Source organism: Electrophorus electricus, chromosome 14 (assembly GCF_041902795.1).
Source record: "Electrophorus electricus isolate QZ-2024a chromosome 14, ASM4190279v1, whole genome shotgun sequence".
In the NCBI taxonomy this organism is placed as follows: Eukaryota; Metazoa; Chordata; class Actinopteri; order Gymnotiformes; family Gymnotidae; genus Electrophorus; species Electrophorus electricus.
The window spans coordinates 11,913,820-11,940,710 of record NC_137510.1 but is presented as its reverse complement, the minus strand read 5'-3'; the positions used below and the strand labels follow the sequence as shown (position 1 = coordinate 11,940,710).

Sequence of the window (26,891 nt, the reverse complement as noted above, 5' to 3'; positions counted from 1 at the left end):
AGAGATAGAATTCTCCAAATGAGATGGGCGAATCAAAGAACCATCGGGGTGACATTTTATTTGGCAGACAGTTAAAGGTCAGATCATGTTGAGTACATTTTGATAAAATGTTAGTGTTGATTTTTGATCCCACACAAGCAGATCTGCGCTTCTGTTTACATCTAGTAATGGGAGAGCTGATCTAAAATCAGGGGAGCTACTGTCTTTCATGGCTTCTGTCAGTGTGGTAAAAAAACAAAAACTGACCTAGAAACAGCACTCTTAATATATCTCTAGATTATAGCCTTCACAGCAGCTGCTTTTCACAGGAGAAGACTCTTAAACACACAGTATATGGTCAACTTGTACTCATTTGAACATATTACTAAAATTACTGCTTAATAAAACTCATTACCAGAGTTTTAGTTATTGCTCTGTTAGATAAGCATGTACCACTAGTAGGTTCTAATATAGGTATTACAGGGTAAAGCACACTTTGGCAAGTGCTTAGTAAACCATACCTCCAGAATGACATCTGTTCCGGACAAACAGCGTCCCCTGCAGAAGCTGACTTCCACGTTATCCAGGCGGCAGTCTCCCTTGGTGATGTTCCTGACCTCAGTGTGACGATGACAGTGGGCAAGCGGCTCTCCTGCAGGACAAGAAGGTGTCCAGAGGAGAGAAAAAATGCAGCAGAGCAGGAGGAGAGGAGGGGAAAGGCCAGCTAAGGGAGAATGTCTGAAGAAAAGGCTTTTGTGCTCGGCTTAATGGAAGAGGGAGAATTAGCAAGCAGGCTTGCAGAGACCACACTGACTATTAAAGGCCTTGACCCTGATTAGAATGTATGAGTTGCACTGAACTTAAAAGTCTTAACTGAACTTATTCCGAAGTGATTCATTGGTACGGACAAGAGGATAGACAGCTTCTTTATTTGTCATGTTTATTTTATTTACGACGAGAACTGCATTATTCTTTATTTGTCGTGTTTCTCATTTTGTTTATGAACATAACTGTATTAGCTAGTTTTTAAAAAGATAATAATGTCTGCTGAGGATATGCTGAGGAGATAACTTTCCAGATTCCTATTGTAAAAAGTATTGTGTTTACAGCACTTATAACTTTTCTGTTGACTCTTCCAGTTTGTCCCAGTGGTTCATTTCAGTGTATATAAAAGGAATAGTAGGCCAGGAACGACCATCCTTGATATTCATACCAGAGCTGATACTCTGCAACAAACTGTATCTTCAGGAATTGCTGACAAAGTTCCTCAATCCCAGGGAAGCTAAGGAGCAGCACTAATAATGTGGCATGTGTAAGGTGATGTAAGTCTCCTCATCCATACCTGTGTACTCTTTCCTGCAGACAGGGCAACACTGTGCAGCCTCCATTACCTTGACTTCGCCCTGGGCAGAGCGGAGAGAGAAGAGCACAGGATCACAGTCAGCAATGAGCAGCTCAGAATAGCACACTGATTCACCGCCCCAGAGATGGCTGTTTGACAGCAGGAAGAGCCATCGGCCAGCATTGCCTGACACACTACAGTTCCCATGGTAGCCTGTAGCATGCCTGGTCCTGGGGGTGGTATGAGTGATGGAGGTTAAAGGCCCACAGAAACAGATAGCCAGAATTAGTCAATGAGGAAAGTCCAAAAGAAATCTTTAAAGAAAGGCAAGTAGGACTGTGTTCATTGTAAAATAAAGCAGGTACTGAGGATGATTTTAACCCTGTGACATCTTTGGAAGGCTGGGTGAAGTACATTGCTTTCAATGTTTTCTCTTTGGTATAGGCTGCAATTGTGGAATCGGTGTCATGGAGACCCAAGAAGCTGAATAGACCTGCTCCCTCTCCAAGTGGGCCAAGTGGGAAGCACACAATCATTCAGCTGCCATCTGCTCTACAGCGTCTGACCAGAGTAGTGGCCTGCACAGTGAGTCACTCTATCCACCAGCATCTGCTGCTCGCCAGGGACCCCCGTTCCCCCTGAACACTTCCTCACAAAACACCTACTATAGGGCTCATAACTATTGGCTTTGGTGCGGGTAGGTCTCACAGTGACCAACAAAAAAAAAGGATGCACCAAAGATATACCGCATGAAGGAACATATAGAGCAACCAGGTAAATAGAAGGGAAGGTAAATAGCTGTAGAAATAATACTAATAATAATGCGTCCGCAATAATGTCAGTAAATGTTGTACTGCTCACCTCTTCACACAGGAGGGGTGTGCAGATGGATTTACACTGCTTTAGGCCATTTATACAGCGACAGGTGTCGCATTCTTCTTTCCACTCAGAGCCAGGCTGGCATATGCACACACACACACACGCACACACATACACGTTATATAAATATACCAAACATACAATAACATGCTATATACTATATACTATATACTTTATGCTATATACTTGTTTTATGTCTAGAAAATAAACATTTACATAATTTAAAATAAAGCTTTCAACAATTTTATGCATTATTGATGAGAGTAATTATTATAGTGGCATTCACAAGAAGGAGCCAGCAGTGTAATCCATCACGTCTAATAATTAGGCCCTTTTTAGGGATAAATATATAATGTAACTGGCATTACAATTATAGGATAAAGAGCAAGCTGTTTTGCAGACATGTGATTCTAAATGTCATGACTGCTTGTATGTCGTAAACCAGTGTAAAAGTGTGCCGCATTTCACTTGTACTACAGAGTCCTTTGTTAACTTGTGAACATAAAAAAGGATGTTTTATGTGTGTGTGTGTGGGGTGTGTGTGTGTGTGTGTGTGTGTGTGTGTGTGCGTGTGTGTGTATATACACCTCTTGAAGTGTGCCATCCTCCTCCTCACACTGACAGAGAGCAGGGATCACACACTGGCCATCAGCTCTGCGATAGTGCCCCTCTTCACACACACAGCCTTCTAAAACCCCACTGGCTTGGCTACAGTTCAGTGGTTCAGCACTGTAAATGTCCACGCATGCCCTCTCACACACACGCGTGGACTCGGACACAGAGCGTCTCCAACGCTCACCCTCCGGGCAGACTACAGCAGCAGGGAAAGATGTCTTACTAAACACATACTCAGTCTCTAATTAAGCACCATGTTGTTATGTATTTAATGAGTCTGTCAGAACTTAAGGCCGTTGTGATGCACAGCCTAAATCACCCCTACTCAGCTCTGGCCTATAGTGCTACTGTCTTCATTGAGGTGATATAGTGAAGGTGTCTTACCGCAGTCAGGCTGTGTGCAGAGTCTGTTCCTGTGGATGGGACCCTCACACTCATGGCCATCATACTGCCTGGGCTGAGCTACAGAACGACTAGAGATCTGCTGTCCAGAGCCACAGGTCACAGAACACGAACTCCACTCAGACCAGCTGCTCCATTCACAGTCAACTACCACACAAAAACACACAAACACACACACACACCCACACACACACACACACAAACACACACACACACACACACACACACACACACACACACACACACACACACACACACACACACACAAACACACACACCCACATGTGTGCACGTTCAATTGCACACTGAGCATGCCATTGCCGAGAACTACAAAGCAGGGCCATTTGAAAGGTCCAGCCATATATTATTGAAGGTGGTAAGAAACAACAGTCCTATAAAACATGGACTGCAACAACAATAAAGTCTTCTGAGCAAAGCAGTCCTACAAGAAGTTTCAGCACGGGCATGTGGAACTGCACTGTGCTGTCTCAGGCCCTGGTACATCTGGGCCAGTGTTATGACAGGCTGTTGAGCTTTCTGTCCAGCTGACATGGTAAAAAGTGTTAAAGGCGCAGGCTATTCTCACCATTGCATGACTTCTCTGTGCAGTTGAACACTCCGTTCTCGCACATGCTGCAGATATAAAAGGGGGGAAAATGGGGCATGACACAGGGTACTCCCTTAAAGAGCTATGTACATGAATCAGCTGTCTAAATCAAATGTTTGTTTATTGTGCTATAAAAGCCACATCACATCCCCAATCCTATCATCATGTCAAATAAACTCCCTCATCCTTTCCTGATGAATTTTACACATGATCAAATAAGAATCTCTTTTGGTCACACCAGCTTTAAATCTTCCCAACATGCGGACGTAAAAATCATTCTTACCCTTATATTAAGTCTACGCACAAATCTATAGCCACCCTGTCTCCCCAAGTGTCCTGTGCATGCACGCACATATGTCAGACATTTATAATCAGTATGCTTTCAGCAACATCCCGGTCCTAGTGGAAAAGGGCGAGGAAAGGGAGTGGGGAGAGTGTGGCATACTGAAAGAGGGAGAGAAGCCCGGCCTGCGGGATGAGTGGCCTGAGTCGTTACCAGGCATTGCAGAGGTGTGGTACGACAGTGCCAGGAGGAAACTCCTCCCCCAGACCATCCAGGGACATGCTGGGGGAGCGCAGGAGCAGGGACACAGAGGAGCAAGGGCATGCGGAGTGGGCCACACACGATCCATTGAGCATAACCTACAGGAATGGAGACGAGCACAGTTACCTGGACTGCAGTATGCTCATCTCACATCAGAGCGTCTGGTGTGGGAATGCCATGCTTTTCTGTATTTTGTTGGGTTTGTCTTGACGTATATTGAGCACATTAGTCGAAAGACGCAAAGCAAAGGTTTCTGGTTTATGTGAGGTCTTCAGGCTAAAATGGCTTCCATTTTCTCTCTAATGCATAAGCAAGATACATTTTTGCTTGTTAACCCATAAGTGAAGCTCAGGAGATGAAACAAAGGCCATGAAACTAGAAACCTGGTCCCAAATGTTCGGAAGTGTTCAGGTTACATTTCGACATTTTCTGGGGTTTTCAGATTACATTTAGACCTGTGTTGGGGTGCTTGGGTTGGGTTTAAAGCTGTATTCAGGCTGACTTACTGTGTTAGGAGGGCAGGTACAACCTGGGATACAACGTCCTGCTACACACTGATTCCAAGGCCACAGGTCCTGGCAGGACAACGGGCACGAGCCTGCACACAGACTGAACACCTGACCCACAGGACATTCTGACCCAGGGCAAAAAAGAGAGAAAAAAAACATCTCTCAATCACGTGTAAAACAAATAAATTTTAGGATAAGTACACTGACCACTGTACTTTTAGCCAGCTATAGTGAAAATGAAGGGTTAAAGCTTGGATTAATGACATTCAGGCTGCACCTATGCAATTTCTATCCCACTGGCATTACTCGCAGCTCCTATTACTCTGCAGGAAACATTCAGTCAAAGGCATTTCATTTTAATGTTCTGACTGCTTTAAAATGGACCTGTCAAATATTTCTGTATGTGATATTAGCTGCAAAATTGCAATTTAAGAACATGAAGGTTGCTAGAGACTTAATTTCTGTAGTGGGTGGAAGCCAAAGGTAGTGCAATGGTGTTTTAATAAAGCTCTTCCAGTAGTCAACGTAAGAACAAAGAAAACAGCCCAGGACACAGGCCAAGTCAATAATCACAAATGCATAATCATAAAACATAATCATGGCTAATAAAGGTAACAACCAGGAAATAGTACAACTAGGTGCACATGAGAAGTGATACTGCCACCAGGAAGACACAGACTGAAGGTGAGGGGCTATGGTTGAGCCAGATCAGGCAAGGACCACCCACAAGGGAAGGGGCCCATGGCCAGTTTCCTAGCATAAAGACTCCATAACCGTTTCTTGCTTAAAGCCAGGCTATCCTCAACATTTATGAGTGCATTCAGCCCTAGCAGGTTCATAGTAAATGTGCAAAACATGCACACCCTTCAGTATGACAGCACAAAAACAGCATTTTGCCTTTTTTCAATGTAGTCTTCTGCAGTTTCCAAAGATTAGTCAATAACTAGAGTGGTTAAAGATAGAACATGCCTGTGTCTCTCAGATATGTCAGGTTTGTTGCTTCATATTTTCATGTCACTGGTCACACAGCAAGAACGAGCTTGTTGTGTATATCAGAGCTTGGAGAAAAGCTCTACCCCTCGACTTGTTATGTGACTATGTGTGTGGTGGACAGATTAAGTGTGACATCCCATGAAAGAGGGGTGGTGAAACCCTGGAAGGGCAGAGTCAACAACCAACAAGCCCCTCCCCATCCTGGAACATGGCCAGCTACTCCTAGGTAGAGATTGCTTAGTCTATGGCCAGGATATGTATTTTAAAGATATCCCCAGGATTTGTTTTAGCATGGCATAAAAGTCACTTTAGAAATGAAATACAAAATACCACCAAGTAAAGTTTACTTAATGGTGTTCCTGCAGCACAACGCTGCAAAACTATTTATGTTCCTTCTAAGAGTATGCTTGTGCATGTTCCTCCTAAGAGTATGCTTGTGCATGTGTTAGAAATGCACAAGTATTCTCCAGTGATGCCAGCTTTCCTAAAAATGCAGCAGAGCCATCATGAATGTGAGATGAGAAGGACAATGTGGTTCTGGCCTATGACTTGGCAACTTATGAATAAAAGTCAGTGGCTATTCAGAATTATACTCAGGTTTTAAAGCATTAAATGCTAAACCAAGGTTTCAAATGCAAAGATAACATGGAATGGTACATTCTGTGTGTGTGTGTGTGTGTGTGTGTGTGTGTGTGTGTGTGTGTGTGTGTGTATGTGTGTGTGTGTAAGTTCATGAATATAGGTGCTTTCCCCACCAGGCAGGCAGCTGTTGGTCTTGCAGGCAGTGTGCTGTTCCACAAGAGAAGGGCAGGCTAATCCTCCAGGTTCAGGCTTCTGTAGAACACTCTTACTGCGCATGGACACTCCTCCACCACAGGAGGCGCTGCACTCACTCCAGGTGGACCATTTACTCACTATACAACCAGCTACCAGATGACACATGGACTGAATCAGAACAGAACTGGGACTGGTAGTATACAGCTACCTAATGGGTGACATCTCTTAATAAATTAGGCTGTACTTCAAATGGATCATGATAATTAATCAATCAATTAATTAATTAATAATGATTGGCTTTATTACCATAACAAATAAAACAATACAGTTGAGCAAAATATAGTATTATTATGTCTGTGTAATGTACATATACAGTATATATGGATTGTAAGTATGGCAGACCTGGGCATGCAGGCAGAGTGCACGTCTGGTTCTGAATGGTCTCAACACAGGATGGACCTCCAGGTATGTGTGTGCAGGGTCGTGTGCGTGTCCTCTGTCCTGTCCCACATGACACCGAGCACTCACTCCAGGACCCCCAGGGGCCATAAACAGGGCAGGTGCGGTCCGTACACACCAGTGAGCCGTTCATACACACACTATATAGACACACACCATTTAACATTTTGCATGGTAATAACAAGAGGGTTCCTACTTTATTGGCATTTACACTTATTTAAACTACAAATATCTTGAACAAATATGTTGTAAAATAATATATAGCTTAGCATTCATATCTAGCTCATATGCTCTTCCAGTCATGTGTGTTTCTGTATGTGTGTGTGTGTCTGTATGCATGTGTGTGTGCGTGCATGTGTTCTACCAAGTGTTGCAGCTGACTGTGACATTCTGGCCGGGTGTAAGCTCAAGTGTACTATTTTCCATTGGAAGCCCACAGCGACATGCTGACACTCTCACACACTCCCGATCCTGCAGCAACCAGCCGTCAGGACACCGGCAACCTGCAGACACAACCACACACACACACACACACACAGTTAGGTGCGGTAAGAGAATGATTTAACATTGGCATAGAACATCTCAGTTTAGTAAACAGTAATGATGAAACACCCCTGTGATCTATTGAGCAGTTCTGCTCTGGGTGGGTAGGTGTGGTCAGCAGTAAGAGTTATTAGTGTTGAGCTTTGCTTTGGTGTTATGCTAGTATAATCAGAGATCGGAGTACCTGGGTGACATGCTCCCTGCAGACACTGCACATGCTCCCACAGGTCAGCACAACTCCGAGGACACTGATTGGCACAATAAGCCTCATAGACCCGCCCCCTGTCCTCGCAGCGCTCACCTGTTAACAGTCACCAAGGTGAAATGAGCAACTTTGGTATTCTGTGTGTGTGTGTGGGTGTGTGTGCACGCACGCATGTATGTGTGTATATATATATATATATATATATATATATATATATATATATATATATATATATATATATATATATATATATAGGTCCTTCATCAGCTGTGCAAGCAAAGTGCTTTGAAGCACGTCTGTCCGAAACATCCTGCTTCTCTGGAAAGCTTGTGAATATCTCTAATCTACATGTCTTACCACAGTTACCTGGCATCTTTTTCAACATTTTGGACAGAGGTCCTTCATCAACTATGCAAGCAAAGCACTTTTCTTGCACAGCTGAGGAAGGATGTCTGTCTGAAACATCCTCTGGAAACTTTGTGTATTTCATTACAATCTTAAATATCATCTTCTTTGTTCTTTGAAGATATATATGCTCTGTGTGTGCATATACCAGGACAGAGGGCAGTATTGCAGCTCTGTGACTGGTGCTGCTGTCTGGTGCAGTGGGCTCCAAATGGCAGTGCCAGGGCTTTGCGCTCGCGCTGGCGGAAGCCTCCACTACATGGCTCCTGACATACACTCCACGGCCCCCACACACTCCACTGGCATGGGTCTGCAGAAGAAAGCATGTCAGCATCACACATTCAGCACAGAGACTTGCAGACTCCAAGGCTCTCTCAAAGCTACAAAGCTGGAGAGTTTTGAAGCTAATGCCTCCAGGCTGAAGCTACAGACACAGAATAATACCATAGCTTTTTCTGACACATGGTCAAATTACTATTTCTCTTTCTCTCTATTTCATTGTACCATGTAAAACCCTTGCCAAAAATACAGTAACTTTCTATATATATATATATATAAACACAGAAAATGTGGTTTCTTGATGTGTCAACAACAATGGATTCCCATTCATTCCCATTCAACAACAATAGATTTCCAAACACATTCACTTATGATGTCTTACAACATCAATGATGTAATTAATTCTACAGGTCATCCACCTTTGCAGACATCAAGTTGTGGGCAGAATCTCTCCTCCTCCAGGGGTTTGGAGCACTCCCCTTTTCTTGTGCTGACGGGCAACCCAGAGTCCATATCCAGACATGCCCGGTAGCGCCTCTGCACAGACACCAGAGCTGCAGTGGCCTCATGCACACCTACGCCCACACCTCCACCCAGACCTGCAGTAATGCCAGGGTGAAGGAGCGAGGAAGCAGGAATGCACCGAGAGCATGGAGTCCACTCTGACCATTCACTGAGAGACACTGAGAGAGGGAGAGAGAATGAGTGAGACAGAGAAAGAATGAGAGACAGAGAGAGAATTAATGAGACAGAGAGAGCAAGCAAGAGGAGAGAGAGAGGAGAATAAAATGGGATAGAAAAAGCAGTCAGTGTCAGTGGGTTATTATAGGGAATCAGTGGGTTATTAAACAGCCTTGTTTTTAGAAATCTTCAAAGTATGAAGTTTATTACCTTCACATTCTCGAGAATCACACTGCAAAGACCCGTCATGGCATAAACTACAAAACACACAAAAGAGAATATCTGAGGAAATGTAACCTCTCTCTCTCTATCTCTCTCTCTCTCTCTCTCTCTCTCTCTCTCTCCATCCATCTATCTATGTGTGTGTGTGTGTCTTTAACCAGTCTGTATTAGTTTATATTTTACTAACTATATGAATCTCTGAACCAAAGGGCATGCACACTTTATCATTAAGGCTGATTTAAGGACAAGTATCACTGAGCTTACCATGTACTGCAGCCTAGAGTGACCAGCGCCCCCTGTGGGACAGTGATGGGAACAGGCACGCCTGAATCTTGCTGGAGTAGGTAAACACAGCCGCACTGCTCTAGAGTTATGCACGTGCTGTTTTGCTGCATCAGACCCTGCAGGGACCCAAACACGCACAACTTTATTCAGGCTTTCTTCCAAAAAGAAGGTCCCAGAGTTTCATATTATGAACTGCAAGTTGCAGTTTGGATTATGCATTTGGAAGAGTGCTTGTGTTCATATATTAGTTTGTAGCCAAGCTACCTTGATATGGTTGATGGTAAAATTAGCTCAGGGATCTTGACAGACTGACACCAAAATTCTTGAAAATAACATGAGGTGGAGGTGGTGTGTCTCACTGAAATATTCTACTTTTATTGCAAGGTCAGCGCTTAAGAACTCAGATTTAAATAGGCTAGGCAGTGACAGTTGGAGATGTTTCCTTGAATACTCAGTGGTGGAGGGTCAGGCTGACCTGAGGACAGTAGCAGCCTGGAGTGCACTCTGCCTGAACCATGCAGGCATCCACCTGGCCATGCAGAACACACTGCTTCTCACAGGGTGAACCACACTCTGGCTGGAAGGGCTCCACACAGTCTGATACACAGAAGAAACAGAAGGACAAAGTTATTGAAGACATTCAGTAACATATAAAGGTAAATACACCTTACACTGCACTGGTGACCTTAGCTAGTGATCCAATTTGTTTCTGAAATTCAATGTGGATGTGGACATAAACATACATACACACGCACACAACACACTCCCACTCACGCACAGTATACTCTCACCCTGGCAGTCTTGAGGTTTACAGGGTTTGCTCTGCCGCTCAAGCTCAGTGCAGTGCTGGCCCCTAGTGGCAGAAGTGAGTGGTGCACGGTATCGCAGTTGCAACGGAGACACACAGGAACACGACGTCCACTCAGTCCACTCGGACATGGGACAGTCTGTGGGTGAGGGATTGGATTGCATGAGAAACTTAGTTTCTAGGTGAAGTGCACTTAAGAGAGCATTGCTCACAAATTGCTGCTGTTTTGCGACAAAATACAATTGAGTCAACATGATCAGTGTGAATTGACATCCATAAATGAATAAATGTATATTTTGCTTTGTTTATGAACATGGTGCAAAGTGTGCACTGTCACTACAGTGGGTAGAAATCTTAATGAAATTGGAAATGTAACACTATATTGTACATAATCGAAGAGAAAAACCACGCACCTCGTGGGGAAAAATATCCCGCGAAGTTTAAATGGGAGTGTATGGTAAATTGCAGGACACTGATTCTTGCAACAGCTTTAACATAAAATGTCGGCAGCAACACCGCTAATTCAATACCCTACCACTTAGAATTAGTATTATAGAAAAAAATAAATAAATCATTTTGCAAAAAAATGAGCCCACAGAGGGGCTGTGTTCACTTCCTTTGACTTGTAGCTACCATTACTGGACAGAGCCTCCAGGCAGGCTAAGCTGATCAACTTTCATCCTGATGTCAAATGTGATCCTGACACTGTGATCAAAGACATATATTATATGCATTTTATTAGCACCACTATTATCAATGTCCTCCTTGTACTGTATAGATCTGATGAACTTGACAATCGACGTAAGCCACAGTGGCTGGTAGCTAGGTAAATGTTGTTGAACCCTGATTACAATGTTAATCTCCACATGCTCTTTGCAGAAGTCGTTATTAAAAGTGAACTAATGAGTGAGGATACACCATTTAGACATTCAATTTAGTCATAAGTCATTTAACCTATCAGGATCCCTTAAAGTTCCTGTGGGTATGGAGCCCTCCTGTCTGATTATAGTTTAAGCCAACCATGACGACCTTTTGGCAGGTTTAGCGTTTTAGAATCATGTAAAACCTTAAATCGGGGTTTTAAGCGTATTTGTCGTGCAACCCACCATGCAAAACCTTTTTGGCATATTCCCAATTTTAATTCATGGCCAATAATGAGAAGTGTGTAGTGCAAATCAATAGAAAGTGCACAGTTGTTTCCGTTATGGGCGTGACCAGTGTGGGCATGGGTGCGGCCTAAGTGTGCTCTGTCTCTGCGGTTTTGTGAGTTATGTGACTTTACACTATATCATGATTATTATTTTGTTGTTGTTGTTGTTGTTGTTGTTGTATAGCAGTTAAGTATTTCAGGCAATACCCTAACCTTCTGTGGGGTGTCATATGGGATATTACCTGGACAGGGTCTCCGGTAGCACAGCTGAGTGTCCTCTCTGTTCCTCTCTGCCTCAGTTTGAGTAGGACAGGCATGATCACCCTCCTCCTCACACACACACTGCCTGCGTCGGGAAACCACACCTGCACCACAGCTCCGAGAGCATACTGACCAGCGGGACCATGGACACACATCGTCTGAGACCGAGAGACAAGACCAAGAATGTTATTAAATTTCAATCAGTGACAGATATTTATCATTAAATGCAACACAGCTACTACACCTTTAAATTGATGAGTTTAAAGATACACTTGGATTTTTCAGGGACATATAAATATATGCTAGTAAGCAATACTGGACATATGGGATATATAAATACCTGCAGGTAAGATATATTGTACACAGTACAGTATAGAATGCAGTAAACACTTAACAGAAGCGTACCAAGGCAGGGAGCAACATGGCAGTTCTGGGCCTCTCTCTCTGGTCCGAAGCAGTTGGTGCCGTTGTTACGGGGAGGCGGGTTGACACAGGCCCGGCTGCGGACCTGACCTCCCCGACCGCATGTAACAGTACAGTCAGACCACATGGACCATGGGGTCCAACCTCCATCCACTGCCAAGAAAATAAGCCTTCTAAGAACTCGCATCCTATCAAAATAATGTTCATTTTGGGCTGAGATTTTAAGTGACTGATTTTAAGTTACTGATCTGTAACTCCAAAATATGTTTTTGGATGGCTTCAAGAAAATGGTTTCAAGAAAATGTGCTTTTAAGGTTTAGGTCAGTGTAGTTTATACCCACCTTGACAGTCAATTTCTTGGCAATACTCTCCCTCAGGGATACATGTGCTGAATATAAAACCACACAAATACAAAAAAAAAAAAAACACAAAAAAAAAAACAGTTCACATACTGTTCTGTGATGCAGGGGATTTTTCTGTATATAGACTTTGTTTATTTACATTATGGCATAATTTTATCTCTACCCAGATATTTCAGAGAGAATCCTAAAACATTCTCCATCTCACCTACCATTGTTTACATTCCCCTTGTAACCACGTGTCTCCAACAGATAGCTCCTCATTGCCATGGAGACACAGTGGCGGACACAGCCCTAGGTCACATGGTTTGTGCTGAACTTCCTCAAAATGACAGTCTGCATCTGGACTCTCTGGTATCAGCGATCTGTAAAAGAAAGCGCCAATGCTCTGCCAATAGCAGTCCACCAAACTGATCCGTTTTAATTTTCCCTCATTGTTCGTCTCTGTCCAGCTCGCTCCCCGTACCTGTCCCATCACATTGTAGCTTTGCATCAGACCCTGAATGACAGGACCATTGTCCAATACATTTCATTTGCTCTCGTGAAAAATCCATCTGAAGTTCTGTGTTTCCTAATCCTGGAGTCCTAATCCTGATGTTCCACTCTAGGAAAACATTTTTAGCATTCAGCTTTGCTCCCATTTTTAAACTGACTGAGAGCTGGTTAGTCAACTAATCTAGGTGTGTAATGTGAAGGAGAAATTATTCTGGGGAAAGGGAAAACATTAGGATGTACAGTGCAGGGGTAGGCATGAGGAGCGGGACCCTTCTGCAGCGCTCACCTGAAGCGCGTTCTCTGTCCTGACCCACAGGTGGTGCTGCAGGGTGCCCAGCTGGACCAGGAACTCCAGGAGCAGTCGCTTTCCTCTGTGCAGCTACGGTTTGTGCAGGACAGCACTCCATCTGTACAGCTGCAGTTGTTGCAAGCCACTTCGTGCTGACTTCCTGCCGCCCAGCTCTGACCCAGAGCATCCACGCAGTCACACTGCCATGGCTTCACACACACCCCATCCTGCTGCAGCTCACCTGCATACATCCATGCAAATGCACACACATTCACACACACGAACACACACAAAATAGTTATCATAGCATAAACAAGTTATCATAGCATAAATTTGCTTATTGTGCATTTATCTACACCTTGGTTCATTTAAATCTACCGTACATAATAGTGATTTAAGATGAAAATATCTAAGTGTCAAAATTGCAGCTCTCTTGCGCCCCTTACCCCGAGGGCATCGGCAGCCAGCCTGGCACTCAGTACTGGCTTGGCACTGAATGCCTTGCTGCAGGTCTGAGCAACGCTGAGGGCATTCATTGGCACAGGGCACGAACTCCTGACCCAGTGGGCAGCCTTTGTCATCTGGCACGGACATATATGGACAGCACAATCATAAACAACACTTTCTATATTACATACCTGCGCTGTATGTTCTAATGTATAAGCACAAAAAAGTATGCCAAATAAAGTAAAGGTGACACCAGCACATCTGTTCCACAGCATATCCTACACCTACTCCACAGGCACTGTACCACTGTGCAACAAGCTTAAAAACAAAACAAATCAGCCTATATTAAACCTTTTTTCTAAAGTCCTGCTAGGCCTTCATGCTTCAGAGGGAACACTGAAAGGAGTGGTGAATCAAGTGGTGTATTTGAGACGGTCATACCACATGGTTTGGTGTTGCAGGGTTTGACTTGGTTCTTCTCTCCAACACACTTGTGCCCCCCGTTTTTTGGGGGAGGGCTGGAACAGGAGCGAGTTCGGATGGAGCGGCCACCCCCACACGACTGATCGCAGAGGGACCACGGACTCCAGCGAGACCAGCTCCCGTCCACTGTGGAGAGACAGCACTTGAGCCCTCATAACAACTTTAAGGTTTATGTTTAAAGATCTTGGAGGCTTTTGTTTGTATTTTGAACGTCTTTATTCATACAGTATATGTGGCTGTGGTATTTAATGCACACGTCCATTTTCCATGTTTCTGTGTTAAAACTTTATCAAAGTAAAAACAAAGGCACATTATGAGGAATAATCTTTTATGTTCTACCACTTTAGCTCAACATTTAAGGAAACTCTTAGTCAGTGGTATACCTCGGCAGGCACGGATGTTGCAGAAGCGGTGCTCCACGTTGCCCCCGAGGATGTCTGGGCACCAGGTTCCATTAACTCCCGGAGCGAGAAAAGTCCGGAAGCGCTGTTGCTGCCCGACCCCACAGGAGCGTGAACACACACCCCACTCCCCCCACTCTACCCATGAGCAGTTCCTGTGGGCACACACCTCTCCCACACACACTCCGCCATCTCCCAGAGACCAGCACAGCTAAGTGAGCTTACAGGCTTTTAAGCACAATTACAGACAACTGCTAATTGCAAAACCACATGTTTGTGCAATGAGTGTATTGAGTGTAATAGAGTGTATGAGAAGAATTAATAAGTATGTTTTCAAACTTCAGACATGAAACTATAACTTTTTAGTATCAGACAGTGACTAAAGACTTACAGATTGAAGGCACTTCCAAAGCTACCATGTACTGTCAAGAGTTCTATCACATAGGTTCATAGTAGATCTGGATAATGTGGCTGTAGAAATAATGCCAATAGCAGAGTGTGCAGAGTGGGTTCAGGTGTACCAGGACACTGAGAGAGGTTGCAGACTCTTTGTTGCCTGTTCTGTCCTGAGCAGGGTGCACTGACACATTCTCTCATACGGGTCTTCAGTGAAGGATGTCCTACATCACTGCAGCTTTTAGAGCATGCACTCCATGATGTCCACTGGGAGAAGCCCAAATCTTCATCTGCATTGAGAGAGAGAGAGAGAGAGAGAGAGAGAGAGAGAGAGAGAGAGAGAGAGAGAGAGAGAGAGAGAGAGCACTACTTAAGAGCCTAGGGATACACTAAGGGACTGATATGAATTAAGAATGATTTGGCTGAATTTTCATCACCTAGCTAAGCATTATATACATGTGCAATAAACTTCATGGTTACATGGTTACCTGATAGAGGTGGTTCATCTGTAGGACGCACATCAACTGCAAGTAAAGTGGTTATAAATCAGAATCACACAAACAAAGCTAATTTTCCATAAAGTATTACAGTGTTATAGGTTTATCATAACAGAAAGTGAGAGCATTGAGAGGAATAGTCATGGTACCATATTATTATTATTATTATTATTACTATTATTAGTTGCATTTATATGGCGCCTTTCTCAAACTCAAGGACGCTGAGGTTATATTGGTATCTATTGATATACCATCTATGATATGATACAAGATATTAGATATTTTATTAAAATAGAAATAAAAATAATAAATTGTAATATAAAGTGCTGAGGCGGTCTTTGGCTTACTGGGGCAGTCTGGGGTCTGGCAGTACATTGTCTCCTGCAGGGGACCCAGGCAGTCATGCCCCCCATGGGCTGGGCTGGGCTGGGTGCAGCCCCTGTTGCGCACCTTCTGCCCCAGACCCCCACAGCTGAGTGAGCAGGACCCCCAGGGGCCCCAGGGGCTCAGACCTCCATCACGAGGACAGGGCACCAGTGAACAGTTCCACCGACCATGCTGACACAAGCTGAGATGGACATCCAACAAAAATGAGATTACACTAACCAACTACGCTCAGGTTCAAGGAAGAATTATTGCCATTACTGGCAAAGACAGCTCTGGCTAAGAACCCAGCATCCCCTCACTAGGGAAGGAACACATTTTTCAAACATAGTCCAACAATATTTTTCTAGTGTATGGTGGGATCTTTTGCTTTCTTTATTTGCACATCATCTGTGCAACCAACCAGACTGGCTGTCCTCATTTCACTCAGCATATATACCTACACAATGCATACACCAGGAATTACAGAGCTTGGAATGTGTATTAAACATTTCAGTGGTACAGTCTAGTGGAAGTGTAAATTATTTGGGTCTTGCTCTTGAGCGGGCATTTCTGCCTACATGCCTCTCAGTTACACCACAGGGAGACTAGAGGAAGCACAGAGACTTTTCAGAAGGTCAGTGCTACTGACCCGACAGACATTAAATAAAGGTTTTCAAAAGCAGCTCTTCTTACCAAGTGCTACACTCATGCATCAGCTGCTCTCCAGACCAGAGCTCAGTTCCCATGGTGACGTTCTGTAGGTCTAGAGTTGACTCCGGGTTCGCAGACACTCTCTGAAGTGCACTCAAGAGCTCTTTGTCCACCAAGCATGGACACTCCTACACATAACACAAGAAAGCATTTCCAAACTCTTTGCATCCATTATATTAGAGTAGAGCCTTAAAACATATAGAGAACAAGCAATGTGATGAGCACTCAAAGTATCCACATAATTATTGTAGGGCTTCCTAGTGCACTCCTGTTGTGCAGTAATTGCAGAAATGGATGGCTAACCACCAGCGGGTCAGCGCTCTGACCTGTAGGCAGGCTCCGTGGTGCTGGTAGGTGTTCAGTGGGCAGTGACAGCCCTCTTCACAACCCTCTGAGTAACAGCCTTCCAGGCCACTGAGCTGGGCACAGCTGAAGGGGCAGCCCTCACCTCTCTCACATTCCCTGTACAGGCGGCCTGGGGGGCATCCCACCTCTGACACAGAGAGAATGCACACTACTACAACACACTGAACTGACACACAGAGAGAATGCACACTACTACAACACACTGAACTGACACACAGAGAGAATGCACACTACTACAACACACTGAACTGACACACAGAGAGAATGCACACTACTACAACACTGAACTGACACACAGAGAGAATGCACACTACTACAACACTGAACTGACACACAGGGAGAATGCACACTACTACAACACTGAACTGACACACAGAGAGAATGCACACTACTACAACACACTGAACTGACACACAGAGAGAATGCACACTACTACAACACTGAACTGACACACAGAGAGAATGCACACTACTACAACACACTGAACTGACACACAGAGAGAATGCACACTACTACAACACTGAACTGACACACAGAGAGAATGCACACTACTACAACACTGAACTGACACACAGAGAGAATGCACACTACTACAACACTGAACTGACACACAGAGAGAATGCACACTACTACAACACTGAACTGACACACAGAGAGAATGCACACTACTACAACACTGAACTGACACACAGAGAGAATGCACACTACTACAACACTGAACTGACACACAGAGAGAATGCACACTACTACAACACTGAACTGACACACAGAAAGAATGCACACTACTACAAGTTTTGCTTTCTAGGACAGCAAGGATTTGTTTTCTAGGAGAGCTAAGAAGCTTGCTTCCATCCAGTCCCTTGCAGATCTTGGCTTTATGAACAGCTCAAAACAGTGCACATCCTGCTACACTGAACACAAAATATTTGCTGTTCAATAGCCATATTTATAATCATTTGATGAGGCTGTTGATATGCACAAGACCCTAACATATCTTTATCGCACAAGGCCATAAGATATCCTACACATCACTGGAAATCTAATATGGAGAAATTTCTGCTGTTGCTATATACAGCAGTTATACAAGAGCCAATATTTCTGCAGCAGAACTTGACAGAACTTGTACTTCACATACACCTTGAAACAGTACCACGCCTGCAATGGATGTCCTTTATAAAAGGATCCAGTCACTTGTCTTCTTTAAGAATATACAGCTGTTGCAAAACTGGAATTGCAGAATGAGCAGATTATTTCACAGCAAGTCTCATGAAATAGCTCTCCTTGCTTTTCATGGCCCTGAGGAGAGAAGGCCATAGAATGGAGCCAGTTCACTGGGAAATGAGTGCAGTGCCCAGCCGGCCGCCGCAGCAGCCTGGGCCTGACTGGGGAACTTCCTTCACCCTGGATGATTAGCTGCAGCACACAGCCTTGAGGGAGAGTTTAATTACAATAGCAAACACCCCTCAGACAGTATGAATTGGAGCGCCCTCCAGATGGTATAGCCCAACTCTTATTTCTTAGATAACAAATTTAAAATTTAATAAGATTTTCATTTGGGGATAGTTTGCTTACCATGGAACAATGAAAAAAATGTAAGATTAAGCACTTTTTGAAAGTGGCTCTAGGCTCTTTTAATTAGGAGTTCCAAAAGGTTAGTTCCTCAGAGGGACAGAAGAAGACATCCATCATTTGGATTCATACCAATATTTATAGTCCCAAGTCAGCAGCTAAACTGGTACCCAGAGAGTACTGGAGGTGTTCATACATCAACCTGTGCATCTACCAGTAATGGCCAGTGATGAGCTTGGGTGGGAAAATGGGTTGGGTAGGCCACTAGAGTACATTCAACCAAAAAACATAATACATCTGAATGTTAATTGAACATCCCCTCACATGATTTCTGATGGTTTCATTTATTTTTTAAATGGAAAATCAGACCAGTCTCTTTCTCAGAACCATGGGCAGCCATGTGTGGAGAAAAAGCTGTGATATGTGTGAACGCTGCCCTGCTGAAGTGCAGGCCTGCTAAGAGGCTGGGCAGAAATGTGGTGTGCTACTTACCCAGACACACGTGCGTGTTGCAGGTCTTGCTCTGGCGTGTCATGCCCGTGCAAGGGGGGGTGCGGCAGGAGCGGGTGCGCCCCTGTTCCCCTCCCCCACAGGTAACAGAGCACACAGACCAAACTGACCAGTCAGACCATGGTCCTGTATCTGTGGAACACAGTTATAGAGGCTGATGGACTACTGCTTATTCTGTGCTGGGCTGAACTGGGCTGTAGAACAGAGTTGACTTTAATTAAATAAATTAATTGAAAGGAAACAACTGAAGAAATAAAAATAAATAAAAATAAATAAATATTATATATATATATATATATATATATATATATATATATATATATATATATATATATATATATATATATAATTTGTATCTGATCTGAAAAGAATTGGATATACAGAAAGATTTTAATTAAGATTAAAAGTAATCATTTGTTAATAAATTGTTTTAACACAGTGTTAATAGTGTGAAAGGCAATAGTGTGAGTGTGTTAGTAGGTTTTATGCCTGGGTTCACAAACCTGTGCAGACTTGGCTGTTACACTCCCTCTGCTGGTCGCCTGCACCACTGCACTCTCTCCCGCCTCCTTGAGGGGTGGGATTATTACACTGACGAATCCTCATCTGGACTCCACCCCCACATGGGACTGAACACTCTGACCAGGGCCCCCACTGACTCCAACCGCCATCAACAAGGCAACCAGGAACTGAGTCACAGTGCAGGATACCTGCCTCACAGGTGCTGAGGTTTAAACACCAACAAAGCAAATCATCTGATCACAACTTCATTCTGGGCATATAGCATACAAGCTTCTCATTTTTCTTTAGTCTGTCATGGTAAAAAGGTGTTGCACTACACATCCTGGAGCACAACACTTTGGAACTAAATACTAGTTTTAGAGGAAGTTCTGGCCAACTTTACCAGTTGCTGCAGTCTCTGATGATGCTCTCTCCTGAATTTACATACTGCCAACCAGTCTTATCAGGCCACTCCCATGAAGTGTTGTTGATATTTAAACTCTCTGAATTATAGGGGAAAATAAAGACCAATTAATACAGAAAGAATACAGTTATATAAGTAATAGTTTCAAGCAGCATATTAGTGATGCTACAGTAGTGACAAACCAGCTTATTAAGTGACTTTAAATCAGTTGATGCTTCTTTACTTTTCCAAAGTTAAAGATACAATCTTTTACCTCTTACACTGCCAAAAATAGTTTTTAAACACTGGAAATGCAGCAATGAGTTTTAGAACTCAAATATTTTGCATAATAATAATAATACCAAAACCTTCCTCAAAAGGTGGGGTTTCCTCACCAGTGGTGCTGTTGTGGAATTTACAGTGGCATTCTTCTCTCTCCACACACACCCCATCCTGCAGAACCATGTCTCCTGGGCAGCCACACGTCCGACTGCACCCAGGTGTGTCCACGCACTCCGTGTCACCATGGAAATCTTCACAGGATCGAGGGCATGGCTTCCCACAAGGCCACTCCTCCTGTCCTCCCCCACAGTCTGATGGTCAAAATGACAAAAGGAATAGCATTTAAGCCATGTAACACATGGCCTTGATTTGGGATGAAAAACAGCCTGAATGCTGAAGGGCAGTTCACCAGTGCACACGGTCCAGTTGTCATGGCAGCCACGGCTCTGGAGACGTTCACTGTGGCAGGGTAGACCCCCGAAGCGGGCAGGGGGGCTGTTACACTCCCGCTTTCTCAAAGACACACCTGCACATGCGTCACACTCTGACCATGCACTCCACAAGCCCCATGATCCGTGCACTACACAGACAGAGAGAGGTAGTCAAAATAACTTTCTAGTTAAGAAAAATGCACCCGAAAGGACAAAATGTGCTGTCTAGATTACATTTTAATATGAGAGTTGCCTGAGTTATCTGCCCACTGAATCACAGCCTTTGACTCTCATGCATGACTAGTGGTAGAGATAAGTGTAACCTGGACAGAAGGTGATGGAAGGGCAGGGCTGTCTCTGGATCTGCACCCCCAGGCCCCCATGCACCTCCTGCAGGCCTGGACACGCCGCCCCTCCAGACCTGGACTCAGGACAGGCACAACTCCTGTAGCGAGAGACCCACTCAGCACCACATGTTTTAGAGCACGGTGTCCAGCTAGACCACTCACACCAGCCTCCATGCACTGAGAAACAGGACAGGAAGTGTGTGTGTGTGTGTGTGTGTGTGTGAGTGAGAGAGAGAGAGAGAAAGAAAGAGAAAGAGAAAGAGAAAGAGAGAGAGAGAGAGGCAGAGGGTTGTATTTTGAACTGATCTGCTACTTTCCCAATCCATAAGTCATAAACAAATATGCTTTTAATACAAAAGAATAAGAAATCATGCACATGTGAATGCAAGCACATGATCAAGCTAGAATAAGCTTGATGTCAAACCTGGGCATGGATCGTGGCTGCAGGTAAGCTGCCCTCCATCACAGGTACTAAACACAGAAAACACAAAACATAAGACAGAAAGGCAGAGCACACTGCAGTGGTAAATCCACAGTGCTCACTGATCACTGGCTCCCACATTTTCTTCCAACTACCTTCCTTTAACTCACCAGTTGTTGCAGCCATCTGGAGAGAGGACTGTGTCTCCAGGGGCAATGCGCCGGCCAGTGGACAGATCAAGACAGGGACACTGCTCTCTCTCTACACAGGCTGTGCTGTTATGATTCAACACTTTGCCATTGGTGCAGTAACAGCCAGGTTCGCAATGCCACTTGCAGTACTGTGGGATCATCATCACCATCACTGTCATTGTCACCATCAGGATGAACATAATTATCTTTAGCACTAATTCATGAGTCATTAGGATCTTGCATGGTGTGGAACATTAATTATAAATTCTGAACTCTTTGGCTGACCAACACTCTTAAAATAATTGGTGTGGTGAAGCAACTAGGAGATGAGCTTGTACTTACAGCCAGCTCATCACAGGAACGGGGACATGAGGGCCCACAGCTACTGAACGCAGTGCCTGGAACAGCTGAACATGGAGCCACTGAAAACACAACCTGCAGTTAAAGTCTAACACAGCCATCACATAACCAAGGAGTTGTATTTGTGCATAGCTACAGCCATGCAGGCATGCACATGCATACACAGTTACATGTACATAAAACAGACCCATATCTCCAAAGGAAATGCATTTAAAAACATTAAAAAATGTTATGTACCTGGGCAGTGGTCTGTGTTACAAGCAATAAGTTCAGTTCTGAGACCCTCACAGAAGTCTCCCTCTCCACCTACAACTGGCCTGTCACATTCTCGCCGCCGACTCCGAACACCCTCGCCACATGTCTTGGTACAGTCCGTCCAGGATGTCCACTCGCTCCACCCTCCATGACCTTTCAAGGAGAACAATGACAAAGTAAGGAAGAACATTTCACTTTTATTTACAAATATCCTGACTAGACTTACAGATATCCTTTAAATGCTATTACTGATAGTAAAGGTATACTTCACGCTAGAACAGAGTCATGTGGGTGGGGTCTCTCACGGCTGCATGGAGAGAAGGCGCACACATGATCCTCGCGTTCTGGTCCAAGGCAGGGTAATCCGGTACCGGCCCGCTCTGGACTGGAGCAGAAACGATAGCGCGACTGCAGCCCAGCACCACACGATGCGGAGCACACGCCCCAGGGCGTCCAGGCTGACCAGCCACCATCCACTGAGGGAATATCCCACTTGTAAACACACACAGACACACACACAACTCTGCCAGCTGCAAACCAGTTGCACCTCCTGGAGGATCTTACCATTACACTCCAAATGTGTGCAGTTCACCAGCTTTCCTGACTCACAAGTGCTATAAAACAAAATGAATGAGTGATTATGTGCAATCAAACTTAGGGAGCCTCAGAAGAATTAAATGAAGTACAAGACAATGCATCCCATATAAAGCAATTATGTAAAATCCACAATGAGTGTTTAGTGTGTCAGAAAGGAAAATAAATGACAAATTCTTCACATTCATAAGTATAAGGCAGCCAGGAGTGGGAATGCTAGTCTCCGACAGTCGTCCTATTGCAGTGAATGTAGACGGCAAAAGGGCTGCTGTACGATTCTTTACCAGTTGCTGCAGTCCTTAGTGACAACAGTTCCAGGCCCATACTGTTCCCCATCTACATCACAGCGGCATAGAGGTAAAGGCACACAGCTCCCATCCTGAAGGAGACACAGCACCATCTCACACCAGGAGGACAGAGACCAGCGCAATGATACAGGATCAGACACAAGCACACGCACGAACACGCACGAACGCGCACACACACACACACACACACCTGTAGGGCAGAACCCAGGGGGCAATGACATCCAGGTGAACATGTAAAGTTTGCATTGGTATCCATGGACAGATCAGAGCAGAGCAGCACCTCTCTGATACACTCTGTCCACTCCTGACCCGCAGCACAAACAGTGCCGCCACCTGCAACACAGGGCAGCAGGGGTCAGAGCAAAGGGCAGGGCAGCAGCATTCAGCATTCAGCATTCATTAACAATCATTCATGCAAAGTATCCCTGAATAATAATGATCCAACAACACGTAACACCACCCACATACCCGGCAGGTACACACCTGCACACACCCGCACACAAGCCCACACACCCGGCCACACCTGCAGCTCCCCTCCCTGTACAGTCAAGTTCAATGTACTCACTGCAGGGCTGAAGGTTGCAGGCACTAAATTGCTGCGGAGTGCCATGGCTTCTGACTAGTCCTCGAGTTCTGTTCCGGTAGCCACCACCACATGGCACTGAGCATTCAGACCATGCACTCCACGGCCCCTTAACACCTGCAGAAACACAGACACATATACACACATAGTCATGTGCATCCACATAAAACAAGCAGAAGATACCAAAAGAAAGATTATATCCAAAGAACAATTTCTAATTTGGTACTTGAGTACAAAAACACTTTTTTTTGTTAAATTAATAAAGTGTCCTACCAATCAGATAAAGACCTACCACTACAAGGGTAGAGGCTACATGTGTCCAGGCCAATCCGGTCACCCTCACAAGGACGACCCCCAAATGCTTGTGATGGATTGGTCCCCGAGCGGTACCGCCTCCTAATGCCCACATCACATGTCCTGCTGCAGGCACTCCAGGAAGTCCACTCACTCCAACCACAGTCAACTAAGACAACAGTTAAATAGAAAAATGTGTGCAGCGGTTGGCAAAAACATTAAAATATGTATGATCTTGAAAGGGAAATCCATCTCACCAGGGCAGGGTTTCGTACCACACCGCATGTCTCCATTAATGCATGTGCTGGTGGGGGACAAGCAAAAACATGCAGATACTCAACTACCATCACATATTCCAAGACACCAAGAACAGATGGACTACAATTAACAATTTCATTCAAACTAACTGTTATCGATTCCTCAAAGAGAAAAACAAGAGAGAAGTGGAGAGAAGAAGTACCAGTTGTTGCATGCATCATGTGGCACACTGTCACCCTGTGAATAGAGCACCCCCTCGTGGAAGCAGGGGCAGTGACTAAGGTGCACACAGGTGTTGTTGAATAGGTAAAGGCCCGGAGAACAGTAGCAGCCATCATAACACTCTGTAGCGCACTCTGCTGAGGCCGTGACATCAAGACATACACGTGGGCATGCCCCACCCTGAACCTGGCACTGTTCCTTAGACAGGTAGCTCATACCAACCGGGCATACACCTGTGAACCAAATGTAAACACACACCTGTGAGCCAAACACTCACAAACATACACATAGACACAGGGGTATGGCAATTATACCACACACACACACACACACACACGCACATGCATTATTACACAAGACGCAAGGTTGAGAAGTGGTCCCAAGATCGAAATCCCTGAGGGAGTGAGCTGGTTCCTCCCCAGAGAGGTGGAGATGTGCAGGCGGCTGTGTACCTGTGCAGGGCTGGGAGTTGCAGTCTCTGGTCTGGATGTGGGGGCCCAAACAGATGCTGCCTCCATACAGAGGGGGAGGAGAGCTGCAGAAACGCTCTCGGGTCTGAGCACCGGAGTCACACTCTGATGAGCACGCAGACCATGCAGACCATGCAGACCACCCGCCACTGACTGCACAAACAGAGACAGAGGAAAAGAACTTCCATAATACACTTAGGCTTAAACGGTTATCCAGTGTTTCATACATGTGAGTCTGTATAACAAGGAGATTAAGAGTATTAGCTTTATCTTTTTTTTTCCTTTTTTGCTGGTGGTGTAACTGTGTGTGTGTATACCTGGACAATATATATGTGTGTGCATACCTGGACAATATATCTGTGTGTGTATACCTGGACAGTGGAATGTGTTGCAGGGCTCCTGTTCTTCCGCCTCTCCAACACAGGGGGCACTAGATTCAGTGTTGTTACAGCTCCTAAAGCGATGTCTCATTCCCACATCGTTCACATGATGAAAGCATGTCTTGCTGCACTCGGACCACACTGTCCACTCAGTCCATGGAGCTCTGCTAGGACCTGAAGGTGTTCAACACCAACATAAAACAACAGTAGGCTTTAAAACTCCAAAACTGCCACTCTCCATAAAAACAAATCATGTTTATGTGCCAAATCATGTTTATGTGCCAAACCCTCTACTGAGTTAAACATGGTCTTGAGCATGGTCTTATGTAGGTTACAAGGATGTGCATTTTTTGTTGTTAACAGCTGGAATCAGACCTGGTGGGCAGGGTGTGGAGCACTGTCGTGCCTCTGTGGAGTCCCCGACGCATGGTTCTACACTTGCTGCCTCAGAAGGACCCAGGGCTGACCTTCAGGAGTAGGTCATGAAGAATAAATCAAAGATATGTTTTGTAAACCAGTGAGGAGTAACATCTAGGCAATAGAGGTTCAGTGTACCTGAAGCGCTGCTGTATTCCGATTCCACAGCTGCTGTCACATGAGGTCCATGAGGACCAGGCTGACCAATCACATTTGGCAATACAGCTGGAGTTATCACAGGCCACATGGCTGCCTCGACACACACTGCAGGATTAAACACAGACTGGGGTCATATTAGGTGGCATGCAGAAAGTGTAAAAGATATGAATCACATGTTAAATTTGATCACTTTTGCTGAAGGATAAGAATGATCAGGGGAGCAGAGTTTTAATCAGCTACATTGCAAGAGGCATTTAGTCCCACTCACCAGGTAGTGCAGTTGTCTTTGATGACCTCTTTCCCTGGCTGAAGAACCAACCCTTCCCACAAGCAAATACACCTGCTGGCATTGACACAACTGTGATCTTGAAGAAAGAGACCTGCTGGACAACGACACCCTGAAAAAGAAAATGTCATTATGACAACAGCAAGAAAAAGAAGTGCAAAAAGAGTCCATCATACTGAGAGAGGGCTTGTCTAGGTTCTGAACTGAAACTGAGCTGCTATGTTCATGCGACGCTACCTGTAACGCAGTGGGTGGAGCAGTTCCTCTCAGAGTGGAGGGCAGAGCAGGTCAGAGGACACGGCTCCACTCTCCCCTCGGCACAGTCAGCCTCCGTCACCAGCACCTGGCCATTAGCACAGCCTGGAGCAAATAACAGACCTCACTTACAGCAGGTCATATGAGCCAAGAGCCAACAGAAAATTCACACCCAGAATGACAGATCTGACACCTCGAAGACAAAACACTTAAAGCA

General features: G+C 44.7%; 1 protein-coding gene across 1 annotated transcript in view; it reads right to left on the bottom strand.

Annotated features, from left to right (window-relative positions):
- Positions 1–26,891, bottom strand: part of sspo (SCO-spondin) — a 54,518-nt gene that overhangs the window by 2,109 nt on the left and 25,518 nt on the right. The window contains exons 53-107 of the mRNA XM_081696442.1: positions 26,657–26,779; positions 26,402–26,531; positions 26,113–26,238; positions 25,933–26,024; positions 25,549–25,731; positions 25,160–25,330; positions 24,688–24,940; positions 24,485–24,531; positions 24,226–24,396; positions 23,916–24,050; positions 23,541–23,683; positions 23,327–23,421; positions 23,013–23,062; positions 22,754–22,924; positions 22,431–22,601; positions 22,176–22,255; positions 21,813–21,982; positions 21,646–21,692; positions 21,198–21,398; positions 20,853–21,023; positions 20,557–20,754; positions 20,162–20,261; positions 19,761–19,981; positions 19,240–19,389; positions 17,139–17,305; positions 16,795–16,940; positions 16,083–16,303; positions 15,727–15,762; positions 15,364–15,528; positions 14,825–15,034; positions 14,400–14,567; positions 13,958–14,092; positions 13,509–13,752; positions 12,940–13,092; positions 12,710–12,756; positions 12,351–12,521; positions 11,927–12,103; positions 10,518–10,673; positions 10,202–10,323; positions 9,706–9,842; positions 9,430–9,476; positions 8,958–9,221; positions 8,408–8,569; positions 7,834–7,950; positions 7,471–7,609; positions 7,050–7,246; positions 6,626–6,796; positions 4,875–5,002; positions 4,321–4,466; positions 3,804–3,850; positions 3,200–3,364; positions 2,788–3,011; positions 2,183–2,278; positions 1,322–1,382; positions 501–631 (exon numbers count right to left, since the gene is read on the bottom strand). Of these exons, the coding sequence (XP_081552568.1) occupies positions 501–631; positions 1,322–1,382; positions 2,183–2,278; positions 2,788–3,011; positions 3,200–3,364; positions 3,804–3,850; positions 4,321–4,466; positions 4,875–5,002; positions 6,626–6,796; positions 7,050–7,246; positions 7,471–7,609; positions 7,834–7,950; positions 8,408–8,569; positions 8,958–9,221; positions 9,430–9,476; positions 9,706–9,842; positions 10,202–10,323; positions 10,518–10,673; positions 11,927–12,103; positions 12,351–12,521; positions 12,710–12,756; positions 12,940–13,092; positions 13,509–13,752; positions 13,958–14,092; positions 14,400–14,567; positions 14,825–15,034; positions 15,364–15,528; positions 15,727–15,762; positions 16,083–16,303; positions 16,795–16,940; positions 17,139–17,305; positions 19,240–19,389; positions 19,761–19,981; positions 20,162–20,261; positions 20,557–20,754; positions 20,853–21,023; positions 21,198–21,398; positions 21,646–21,692; positions 21,813–21,982; positions 22,176–22,255; positions 22,431–22,601; positions 22,754–22,924; positions 23,013–23,062; positions 23,327–23,421; positions 23,541–23,683; positions 23,916–24,050; positions 24,226–24,396; positions 24,485–24,531; positions 24,688–24,940; positions 25,160–25,330; positions 25,549–25,731; positions 25,933–26,024; positions 26,113–26,238; positions 26,402–26,531; positions 26,657–26,779 (7,949 nt within the window). The remainder of the gene's footprint in view (positions 1–500; positions 632–1,321; positions 1,383–2,182; positions 2,279–2,787; positions 3,012–3,199; positions 3,365–3,803; positions 3,851–4,320; positions 4,467–4,874; positions 5,003–6,625; positions 6,797–7,049; positions 7,247–7,470; positions 7,610–7,833; positions 7,951–8,407; positions 8,570–8,957; positions 9,222–9,429; positions 9,477–9,705; positions 9,843–10,201; positions 10,324–10,517; positions 10,674–11,926; positions 12,104–12,350; positions 12,522–12,709; positions 12,757–12,939; positions 13,093–13,508; positions 13,753–13,957; positions 14,093–14,399; positions 14,568–14,824; positions 15,035–15,363; positions 15,529–15,726; positions 15,763–16,082; positions 16,304–16,794; positions 16,941–17,138; positions 17,306–19,239; positions 19,390–19,760; positions 19,982–20,161; positions 20,262–20,556; positions 20,755–20,852; positions 21,024–21,197; positions 21,399–21,645; positions 21,693–21,812; positions 21,983–22,175; positions 22,256–22,430; positions 22,602–22,753; positions 22,925–23,012; positions 23,063–23,326; positions 23,422–23,540; positions 23,684–23,915; positions 24,051–24,225; positions 24,397–24,484; positions 24,532–24,687; positions 24,941–25,159; positions 25,331–25,548; positions 25,732–25,932; positions 26,025–26,112; positions 26,239–26,401; positions 26,532–26,656; positions 26,780–26,891) is intronic.